This window comes from Diadema antillarum, unplaced genomic scaffold, assembly GCF_040938485.1.
Source record: "Diadema antillarum isolate AM-2024a unplaced genomic scaffold, OU_Dant_1.0 scf00000112, whole genome shotgun sequence".
NCBI lineage: Eukaryota > Metazoa > Echinodermata > Echinoidea > Diadematoida > Diadematidae > Diadema > Diadema antillarum.
In genome coordinates this window covers 1610411-1623208 of record NW_027271001.1, presented here as the reverse complement: position 1 = coordinate 1623208, position 12798 = coordinate 1610411, and the positions used below count along the sequence as shown (strand labels likewise).

The 12798-nt window shown below is 35.2% G+C and overlaps 1 protein-coding gene across 1 annotated transcript; it reads left to right on the top strand.

The window, feature by feature from the left end:
- Window positions 1–2369: 2369 nt before the first annotated feature.
- On the top strand, window positions 2370–9841 carry LOC139719564 (uncharacterized). Its single transcript, XM_071630976.1, has 3 exons — window positions 2370–2373; window positions 3463–3762; window positions 9333–9841. Exons 1-3 carry the CDS (start codon window positions 2370–2372, stop codon window positions 9839–9841), a joined length of 813 nt encoding a protein of 270 aa, XP_071487077.1.
- The last annotated feature ends 2957 nt before the right edge of the window (window positions 9842–12798 follow it).

Here is a 12798-nt window from a genome sequence, read left to right as displayed (position 1 = left end):
TAGTATTTGGAATGGCATATATTATATTGACCAGAAAAAAAAAAATCATTTCGAAGACCAGCTCAATTAAACTCTGTCCTATTATTCCTATTGTTGAACAGGCTAGATGCTGCAGAAAAATATCTGCAATATGTATGCAAAACCGATGCTCGAATGATATAAACGTTTTGTTTACCATTAGATACAAGGTATTCTACTTTCTTATCAGAATAACAAATAAGAGAAATATACACAAAATCAAATTATCAAGCGTATGCCAGGTTCTTGCCTATTCTGTTGACTTAGTCAGAAATGCCATACAAGATATCAAGCTATTTGGTCTAAATCCTAGTCCAAGAACCAATAGTATTGGTGCAAATCTGAAAATATTGAAACTTAAAAGATTGTGGAACATCCCAGAAAAGTACCCTGCTGTACATGTCTGAGAATGAAAAAACAAGAATAACTCACTCTGGAAATTCAGCAATAATAAACGTGATATAACATTCTCTATAGCGTATGATTTGTTTCATAGAAAGTCTGCTCTTTTAATCTACAATCCCTGTATTTATAATTTTCCTTTCTCTTTGATGTAAAAATCGGAAACACGTTATTTCCCACTTTTCCAGACATTTCCATGTTCAAACAAAAGAGATTATATATATAAATATTATATATTATATATATATATATGTATTATATATATATATATATATATATATATATATATGAAGAGTTTGTTTGCAAAAACCGATAAGTCCATATTTGCCAATGGAGATAATTGCGATTAAAGGTTAAAAAAAAATAAAGAGAATAATGAGAAAATTTTTGCTTCTTTTGACCATAACTTCAAAAATGTACGTTTATATGTAGTGACCAATATATCATTTAAAAGGTATTATTTTGTACTTTATGACAGAGACCGTACTTCAAAATCTTCAAAAATGGACTTATCGTTTTTTGCGAACAAACTCTTCATATATATATATGGGTGTCCCAAAAAAAGGGGAACGGTGGATTTTCAGTACTTTGCGTTCTAAAAGTGATATATTTTTTTAACATCATTAGAAAGAGAATCTTCCGCAGAAGACAATGATACCAAAATCATAAAATTTAGTTCAGTACTTTTTATTCTACGCCAATTCCTGAAAATGCAGTCATTTTCAAATTTCGCCGGATTTCTGCGTCTTATGAGATAATAATTTGAGTGCTACACGCGATCCATACGGTGAATATTGTGTAAGCTCAGTGATCCATGTCAACAAAAGATACAGCTTTCACATTGGGCACGGGCCAGAAAAAGAGAAAAAAAAAAACACTGTGTATGTGTGTGTGTCTGTGTGTGTGTGTGTGTACGCGCCCAATAGAAAGCGTTATCTTTTGTTGACATGGATCAACGAGCGTACACAATTCACCGTATGGAACGCGTGTTGCACACAAATTGTTATCTCATAAGTCGCAAAAAATTGAAAATGACTGCATTTACAGAAATTGGCGTAGAATAAAAAGTACTGAACCAAATTTAATGATTTTGGTATCATAGTCTTCTGCGGAAGATGCTCTTACTAATGATATCAAAAAATATATCACTTTTAGACCGAAAGGTACTGAAAATCCACCATTCCGCTTTTTTGGGGACACCCGGTATATATATATATATATACATAATGATCTATGCGGATTTCATGTATGATTTAAAGGGGTGGGGTTGCATTGTTTATTCACCATGAGATAAAATATAGATTTCAGTTTCAGATTCAATTACAGATTTCATTTTATTGTCCATAATGTAGATTTTTTTTGTGATGGCATATATACAAATAAGGATTTCTAAATACATACATACATACACCCACGCAGACATATATTTACAATTGTATATAAATATATATATATATATATATATATATATACGAAGAGTTTGTTTGCAAAAACCGATAAGTCCATATTTGCCAAATGGAGATATTTGTGATTAAAGGTCAAGAAAAATACAGAGATTAATAAGAACAATTTTGATTCTTTTGACCATAACTTAAAAATGTACCTTTATATGTAGTGACCGATATACCATTTAAAAGGTATCATTTTGTACTTTATGACAGAGACATTACTTCAAAATCTTCAAAAATGGACTTATCGGTTTTTGCGAACAAACTCTTCATATATATATATCTATATATATATATATATATATATATATACATACTAATACATAAATACAGTTTTCAATATACAATGAATACTCATATACTCATATAATTATAAATACATTACTCTCCGCGTAATCGGGTATCGTTTAAACGGGTACTCCGTTTAATTGGGTAGTAACGTCAGAGTCAGTTTCAATGCACACTAAAATTACCTGATAATCGGGTTGCCTCTCCGCATAAATGGGTAAATAATTCTCTTCTCTTCTAATTTCTACCCAAATTTTATCGCAGGTATAACACTTTAATAATCATGCATGTCAAATTTTCCATGGCTAATCGTATTCTCTGCTTAATTTGCAAAGAAGACCGATCAATTGGGGAGTGATTTAACATGAAAACAAGTGTACGCGTACTGACTTGCCACACAAAAACAAACGTTACACATGTAACTGGCACTCACATTGCATAGACAGACAGGAGTTGAACACACTTGTGCTCCTCCCTTGCTCTGCAACAACATCCACAATACGAGAAGTTTACAAAGAAAATCAGGCCATGCACAAGCCCCATATTATATTGCTTTTCCCCAGTCACTTCTCGAAAAGTAACCCGACGTTCTACGTGACTAGTGCACGCAAAGAGATGTGTTCATTTCAGAAAATGAATGCGTCTTAGGGAGGAGTCTATAGTCAAACGACAGATTTTTCTGAAGACATATTTCTTCATAAAAAGATCATAAAAGGTATGCATAATGTGTACGTGTACGCAAGCGTATTAAGCATATACAGTGTAGGTGTTTGGTGCAGAGTACAATGCATGTAAATACACATTGTGTGTGTCAATTGTGAATGAGACTTGTTCTTCTGTTAATCCGGTACTCCGCTTAAACGGGTAAGAAACGCTCTGTCCGAGCCTACCCGATTATGCGGAGAGTAATGTGCAGTAAGCACAAACATGATAACCAATTTCTTATTTATTATAATATCATTAATGCTATTAACATAATATGCCTCTATATTTCTCTAAAAATAACCCTAAAACTGTAAAACGCTGTTTGCAGAAATTTTGCAGGAAAAATACAAAAGTAAGAATATTTCTTACACTCCTAAATGATAATGTTGAAATGTTGATATTTCCTTAATCTTTTATGTAGAACGACAGAAAGGACATCTCGAGAAATAGAATATGCAGCCGATCCAGATGTACAATAAAACATAACTGTGCTTGATTTCAAGTACTTCATTTTGATGTCTTTCTTTTAATGAAACAATGGAAGATGTGTCAGGAGATCAAGAGACTTGCTAATACTCCAATTTCATCATTGTATTCTCAGTTGTCGACACTGTCTCCAGGGTACAGGGATGGAAAGGGGAAGACATCCGACTGTCATGTCACTTCCAAGGGCAGCCTGCAGCTGTGGTCTGGATCAAGGAGACAATATCATATCAGCAGCTGCCTAAGGCTGAATTTATTGATGGGAAGTTTGAGAGCTTGGAGCAAGGATTCGACATCGACAAGAACTTTAGCCTCGTCATCACTGATCTGGAGGTGGCAAATGAGGGTCTCTACCTTTGTCAAGTGCTTCTGAAGAATTTCGACAACTTTGAGAATTCCGTCTTTTTGACGGTTAGCTGTAAGTTCACCTGCTATTATATTGCCATAAGGAGACATGGAGAAAGGAATTTAGATCGAAAAAGTTGTTACCACATTACCACATATTCATGTGTATATACACGAGATTGATGTAGATCATCGGATACAATATCAAATACACAAAATCAGATATACAAAACCGACCAGCATCACAATGTATTTAAGCAATGTATGGCGTTAAACCTTATAATCACTGCCCTTTGAATGACAAGGAAGTGGCGGAAATGGAATTTTGCAATTCCGAAGACACATTGAGTAGCTGTGACAATCATGCAAGAGATATGTGGTGAATATGCTTCATATTCTTATGTAGATACGCTTATTAGGTTTTAATCTTCTTAGCATTTTTCATGTTCAATAGAAAACCATATCGCAAATATATAACATCTTTTTTTTTCACGAGAGAGATGAAGTCTGTTAAAGTTGTCTTAGTTATTTGGTGAGTAAGAAAAAAACAACAACATCAGGCTCATATTTGTAGTATTGAAGGTGTGACATCCTATGAATTTCCTGTTTCCCCTAGCGATAGCATCAAAACATACAATCGAGGAATGCGTCGACAAGAGCCAGCCCCATCAAAGCAGGTGTACGTACCAAACTCCGTCCAACACTACTTCCTTTACACTTACGTGTGTCGTGAGTGGATTCAAGCCTGGCATTTCCATGATATGGACCGATGAGTCTGGAACGAGACTTAAGTCCGTGGTTTCGATACAGACAACACTATCTGACGACACATACGAGAGGTTCGAGAAAATCAATGTTTCAGCCAAACATGGGACAGAGCGAACTTTGGTGTGCATAGCTACCGGTGACTCTATGAACGGAACGTCAACTAAAGAAATCACTCTTCTGCCTATATCAGGTTCTGTGAAAAGATTTCAATTTTGTATTTCTGAATGATAACAAATTTTATCAAAGCTTCTATTGCCACTACTACTACTGCTACTGCTGCTAAACAACCAAACGAACAAACAATCGAACGAATGAACAAACAAACAAACAATACTAGAGGAGCACTCCGAGAGAGCTCACCTCTGCCAAACAGATATTGTTATTTTGCATTCATAAATCTATAGCGATATTTACATATTACATTGAGTTATTGGGAGATTAAAGGGATATATGGTACAGGATTGGTGAAGATGAGAATTGGGCTGTTAACATTTTGCGAGATACCAAGAAAATAACACTTATGATATAGTCCAGAGCATACCATTTTAAGAGGAATTCAAAGTTTAGTTGATGAAAATCGGGTTTGGAATGACTGAAACGTCCAAAAACAAAGTAAACCAAAACAATCGTAATAACGTGTGGGTCCCACACTTCTTAGAATTGCTATTTTTGGATATCCCAGCCATTTCAAAACCAATTTTCATCAAATAAACGATGAATTCCTCATAGAATTACATGCTCTTTTACAATTCTTAAGAGGTTTTTCATTATCTCACCAAAAAAAAAAAAAAAAAAATGTTAGAAACATGAAATTAGGTCTCAACCAAAATTATACAATCCCTTTAAATTTTTCTGTGTTCCTCGTGTTCCTTTAACCTTTAAGCTTGGATTTCGCGACCCCAAATTTATATAATTCCTTCGTGTTTCATCATAAACACACCCTGCAAGTTTGGTTAAACTCTAACCATCCATTGAATAACTCATAAGTTGAGTTATTTGGTGACTAAGCGTAGTTCATGATCCCCTATGACCTTTGCCCTTATCATTCCCAAATAAAAATTGCTTCTTTCTTACCTCACTGAACACACAATCTGCAAATTTGTTGAAAATAAAAGCATCCGTTCTTGAGTAATTGGGCTTACACCCTCTTTGACCCCTATGACCTTTAACTACATAACCCTCCAAATATTACAGTTTCTTCCGTACTTTTTTTATGAACACTACCCGCAAGTTTTGCACAAAAAAAAAGTCACCTTCCTTCTCCAAGTTTACATTGGAAGATTAAGCTAGGTTTATCTCTTTCATGACCCCTATGGCCTTTAACCTTTGATTTCATGACCTTGAATTTAACAGTCTCTTTCTTCCTTCATAATGAACACACCCTGCAATTTGGTTGAAAGTTCTATCATCCATTCTTGAGTACTGGTATATCTAGCTTATTTTATATCTTTTTAGACCCAAATGATCTTTGACCGTTGACTTTTTGACCCAGAAATATAGTTTGAAGTAGTACAGTATAAGGTATACATGACAAAATTAGTAACAATATTCTGCAACCATTCAATGATCTGATTCCGATTTGTCACGGGTAAATATAATCTGAGTGGGTAGTTTTCACGTAAATGTAACTTCTTGACATCACGATCAAATATGAGTTTGCTACGTACAAGCACTTGCAATGGAAAAAAAAAAAATTAGTAATTTTACCTACAACGGTTACACCCGAAAAGTCAATTTACTATTACAATATTCTCAATATTTTTTTTTTAATTTGCAATTCACTATTTACAATTCACTATGCTTAAAACATCGTTATAGGTTTTAAAAGTATCCAGGTACGTATTAACATATTTGATGACCTCTGAAGGACTCGAGTAATGAGTGAATAACGTTTTTTTACTTTGTCTATATCAAATTTCAGGAAAACGAGATAATTTTGGTCTCATCATTGGACTCATCATCAGTATACCTTTTGCCGTATCCATCCTATTTCTTCTTGTTCGAAAGCTTCGGCAAAAATGCCATCTGCACTGCCTACCCCCAAAAGGTGTCTATTTTTTGTGTATTATTTGATTTTAACAAGTGCGATGGAATTAAAGTAGGAGGTTCTCAACATCCTACACAGTGACTCTTGTAATAGTCGTTTATTTTGACAATCGAAAATGTGCTGATCAATTTCTGTCATACAGTATTTTGCCAGGCTCAGCAATAGAATTTAAAGGCATTACTTAATTTGAAGATGAAGTAAAAACCCAGCTTTAGTGCTTCAAAATAGTTCTCAAGTGTGAGTTAAAGGGCTACTTTACCTTTGGGAGTAGTGATTTGAAAAATGTTCAAGATATTCCCTTTCATGCATATGTGTAGGTGTGTTGTACCACAAAACACCATCCCATATAAAATGTTTGCAATAAAGCGTAAAATATAAAGCGATGGCAGTATTTTTCTCAATAAACCGTAACTGTAGACGGTTTAGTCTAGAAACATTTTTATCATAACTATTGTTCACGTTTTGTGTATATAACAATACTTAAGATCGTTTATACGGATTCAAATTCTTATAGTGGCTGTTTCTATTCCTACGTCATATTTTAACACTATTCTAAAGCACTAACGCTATAGTTTTTGTTTCATCTGCGAATGGAAAATTATGCCTTTAAGTATAAAAACAAACAACGTGATAAGTTTAATAATTATAATTGATGTTAAGTATTGTTAACTATGCATAGCAATAATATAGTGAAGAATAGTTATAATGCAATTGCTTCTAGACTAAACCGGCTACAGTTATGGTTTAGTGAGAAAAATAGTGATATCGCATAATATTTTATGCTTTTATTGTGATATTCAAATACGGTAGGATATTTTGTGATACAACTTAGGACCTACACATGTCCACATATGCATCAAATGTAATAACTCATTTGTTTTTTTCAATCACCGCTCCCAATCAATATCTAGGAGGAAAGGGAGCCACTTACGCTTAACAGGAGTATTTTTTTTAATTGGTATTCATGTTGTCCAGTTCCGCCATCGACCTCAGAGACAACACTGAATAGTGAAGATGAGAGCAGAAAGTGGTACTCCATTAAATGGACGGACTTCAAACTTTGTTGCAGACGACTGAGGGACGTGTCCACACCACACGTGAGTATGGATATGATTCATCGACAGATAGTGTATGAGTGCAAAGTTCAAAGCAATTTCATTACGATTTAAGTACATACCGCACTGCATGCATAATTATTATGTCTTTTGGGTAAGACATGGTGCCTCAAACGGCAGTAAACATTAGTTGTATATATATATATATATATATACGACTAATGTTTACTGACGTTTGAGGCACCATGTCTTACCCAAAAGACATAATAATTATGCATGCAGGTATATAGGTATTATGGTGATAACAAGTGTATATTACAACACTGTTCTTTATCAAAGGGTAATCATGATACTGGTATTTTACGTTCTATTTTGAAGATGAGGGAAGTGGGGTTTTCTTTCTTCTTTTTCTTTCTTTTCTTCAAGAATACTAAGAGAGGAGAGTCACTTTCAAAAATATTCATATTCTCTGCATTGGCTGACTTTTAGCATAACAAATTGAACAACAAATGAAGAAGAAGGAAAGCCTGGCTAATCTTCTGACAACACTTGCCTATTATTATCATTTTTTTAGTCTTCTTGTGACATTATTTGGGTATTGGATGCTTATTTATGTGCATGATTCTCATTAGAATAATACATTATTAGATTAAGCCTTATAACAATTGCAGGGACAATTTAAAAAAAGTTTTACTTTTTTCTTCGTTTGAATCACATTCATTGTTCTTGTGTTACACCCTCCCTATCCCTCTCATGTTAGCCCTCCCCCCCCCCCCCATCAAAAGAAAAAAATTATACCACCAAACAAAAAAAGTAGAAATAATTAGCTAATTTTTCGCAAACGTATAGTGTTCGCAAATTTTTAGCTTATAGCGAATATCATTCGAAATAATTCCAACGCCTTGTATGGTTAGGCCTTTGTTTGATAACACTCAGAATTATTTTGAACTTAAGAAATCAACAGTTACTGTTTACTAGAACGTTGTGTAACAGTTTCTTCGAAAACGCATGTCAATATTAAAAAAAAAAGACTAACAACTGCATTCATATTTTCCTCTTTCAGCCTAGAATACCTTTCTGGTTGTACGCCCTCTATCGATGCGCACTCGCCGCTTATTTCTTCCCATTCCTAATATTTTATTTCGTGCATGGAGCGGAGAAAATGGGTCATAAATTCATCATTTACATCCCAGTATGGACGTATACAGCCACCACATGTTATGTCTGCTTTGCCTTCTTCAACGTTGTGTTGGACTTTTTGGAGAGGAGAGGAAAAGCAGAACTTGAAGGTATGGTATAACGTTGACATGGTTGAAGTTGAAAAGGGCTGAGGTGGGAAGAAGCTAGCACGAATGCAATTTTAAACGGAAAAAAATAGTTTGCGAAAATGAAACTTATTTGATAAATTCGTTTGCAACTGTTAACGATCCCTGACGAAACCAAAATTTGCTACGTTCGGAAATATTCGCCGCTTAGTGAGATGCTCTCTTTTGATAGTAGAGCCACGGCATGCTATAATAAGTTCTCCTATACATATCTTGTGGGCTCTCAGAGAAAAGAAATAATTTTCAGGAACGTCACAACGTTTCGTTGCTAAGTGCATGACTTGGTTGCCCTGAAATTGCACGTAATGAATAGGACGAATGTTCCAAAATGTACACGGTAAACGTGCATAATATAGTTGTTGAATATTTTCGTTTTCCTTTAAGTATGCGTTGGCTCCATATTGAAACATCTGTCTTGAATGCTGTTCTTTATACTTATACAATGTAGATGAGTTTCGGTACCAGATTCAGTGGCTTCTCTTCAATGTCGCCGCCGTTCCTTCCATCATCTCAACCGGCTTCGACTGGGGGGCGCTTTACTATGTCGTATATGATAAGATTCCGACTTTAATTTTCATCAGCCTTAACTTCCTCCCCACCGTCGTGTGCTTCGTCGATATCTTCATTACGCTGATCGTTATTCGATTCTTACATGTGGTTTACCCTGGCACTCTCCTGATCTTCTACGTGCTCTTCGCTGTCGGCTACTGGGCGGCAGGGGGAACAGACCCGTCCGGAAACCCCTTCATATCTCCCATTCTCGACTTCGGGAACTACCCCGGCATAGCGGCCGCAACAGTGATGGGCGTGTCATTGCTAACGTGGCTGCTTCAGGCCGGTTTAAAGGGATTATACGCTGTCCGCGTCCGGTGTATGGACAGCAGAAGACAAGAACCTGTTCCTTCTACAGACGAGCCGTCAAGTGGAAATGTCGAGCTCGAAAAACTTACCGAGTAATTTTCGTATGTGACGGGGCGCCATCATTGTGCAGTATTTGCTTATATAGTGGATAGAAAACAGCTGATAATGTTTACAGCCGAACGCAATTATGCTAATCCTTGCCAACATAAGAATGATGCCATTTTTCTGAAATGTAAAGTTGACTCATAGATGAATTACGCTGATCTCCGTGTCACTGAACTGATGTTTCTTTTTTTTCACATTTATACGAAATAAAAAGGTAAGCTTTAATCTGCAGGCACTTTACGGTTGGGTCTTGTGTATAAGTAATGTCAGACATTAATCATGTTTATACGGGATGATTCTCATAATGTCAGTTTCAATATTTTTCAGTTTCATTTGTAGTAGACATTCTGTGTGGAAGATCATTTCACAAGAAAAAAAATTCACAAAAAGCTATGTAAATTAGGACGTCTATTTTTTCTGAATTCTAGGCGATTCGGTTATGGGTTCTTGAGATAAAAAATGTTCATTGACTTTTTCTTACATATTTTGAATCTTTGTTTCAGTTCAATTAAAAAGAAATAGAAGAAATAATCCTGCGCACATCCGTACTTAGTACGAGAGAAACATCAACCAACAACATCATCTTTTGTGTGTGTGTGTCTGTGTGTGTGTGTGTGTGTGTCGGTATCGTTGTTGTTGTTGTTGTTTTACGTGCATTGGTTATCTAAAAGTATGAGAAACAAATGCTCCAAAACTTAGACGATTCCAAGTTGATATGTCGCAAAAAGTTGACGTTGAAAATTTTATACGCTTAGTCAAGAATATGGCATTTATGGCAAAAATACGCCTCTTCCACAGCACTCCTGCAACCGACAAACCAGTCATTTGATTCCTGATTTCTGTTTATTTGTTCAGGTTATGCCCTCTCAAATTTCGAGAGAAATTAAAAAGAAAATTATTATCGGAAGTAATGAAGTGAAAAGATTTTTTTTCATAGGAATAGTGACTGTTTTGATATTGTAATATCGTGACGTAACAGAGCAAATGAAAGTATGAAAGAGAAACATGAGGTGACCTATAAAGTCATGAGGACGAACTTGTACAGCTGTTGGATTAAACCACACACACAAAAAAAAATCTACTTCCCTCCTCCCCTGGCAACCAGCGGCATGTACCTGGATTCACAATTTTATATTATCATGTAATACGATTTTCTGTTTGTATTTTATGTCCGCTTGTATTGTATGTTGAATTGCCGAATAAATAATAATGATAATAATACTAATAATACTACTACTACTACTACTACTACTAATAATAATAATAATAATAATAATAATAATAATAATAATAATGATAATAATAGTAATAAAAACTGCATTCCCCAAGAACAGAGAATGGAAACATCTTTAAAACAAAGTGAAATGATAATGTGGAATGTATTGTGCGTGCTTTGGATTGGGGGTAGAGTATGGGAGAGAATTTATACCAAAGGAATTAAAAATGACCCAACAATAATAACTTTATAACTATAATTCGGTGTATTGATAAGCCTTCGAGAAGGTGGCGATGTAGAACATTGATTTTCCAGTAACATCATGAGAAAGTATCTCCACGTAGCTGTTTTACCATGGAATGAAGGGTCAAAGGGCCATCTCGTTAGTTGTGCAACTGGGCAGATTGAAAATCGAAAGTACGCACAAGTATCTGCAAATCACAGCCTTTGAAAGAAAAAAACAAATGTTTACATGCTATGTTTCCGCCACATTTTTGTTAAGGAGCAAAAAAGAAAAAATGATTTGCCTTTAAAAGATCATGCATTGTTTCCTGGTGTGCTTTGGGTTTAGACCCCTCAACTCCTCTTCCTTCGCCCCTTGTCCGTGTCTCATTCAGTCCCTTCCTGTTATTCCTTCAAAGCTTACATCCCTGTTTGTTTTTTAAGAGAGCTGCCTTGTGTTTGTCTGTGTGTATGTATTTCTTATTTCTTTTTGTCTTTCTACTCTTTTTTTAAGACAATTCGCCGAGGTTTATTTGTTCAGCAATAAGATGTTAAGTGCTGTTTATGATGAGACTGCAAGCTATTATACAAACTGTGCATTTTACCAGTCCTCTCCATTTTTAAGAATCTTTATTTGTTATTTGTCATAAACTGTCAAAGCATCTGTTCTGCTTCATTTCACAGTATTTCCTTGATCAAAAACGCTGTATGACCGTGTGTAGTTTGGTGTATTGAAATGTCTGTTCGCAATTGTATTATTGTTGGAAATGAAATAAACGAAATGATTGAATGAATGAAAAACACACAGGATTAGTTCATTCCAACACTTAGCTCCAATTCATAATGGTTATTTTGCTTAGTTGTTGGTTTTTTTTAAGACAGTTGTAACACATGGAAGGTTATAAGCGTCATTCTGCCTGATAGGATATGAGTGAAGAACTTCATTTCAAAGTGATTATTATCAACAATGTTTGAAGTGCTTCAAGAAATTTATTTTACGATAATTGCGATGCATGAGAGAAGGATGCCATTAGTACGGGGAACAATTTTTACTTTTATAACGGCTCTGATCAAACGCTTTTGAATAAAAAATGTTTATTCAATAGAGCTCTGATGATTCAGTAAATAGTAGGGTCGTGTGCGTGTGTGTGCGCGTGTGTGTGTGTTTGGGGGAGGGGCATCACAGGTTATGCTTGTGGTTTGATCAATAGTACCAATGCTTTGACATCATCCCCCCCCCCTTGGATGAGATTTGTTTTTTATCCAATGAATGTATGAAATACAAAATGAAAGTAATAAAATGTGCCTCAGTTTGGCATTAATAGACGTATCAAGTAGTCCTGTTTCCTGAGTCAACCGGTCTAACCGAGCATGCACATGATCACATAACTTTCCATAAATCCTTACTCTAATTTTCCTTACGTTTTACACCAATGACTTATAGAGAGGCGGGTTTCATTGTGAATACTGATTATCATATCGTATAGAATCTATAGAATCGCTGTCTATA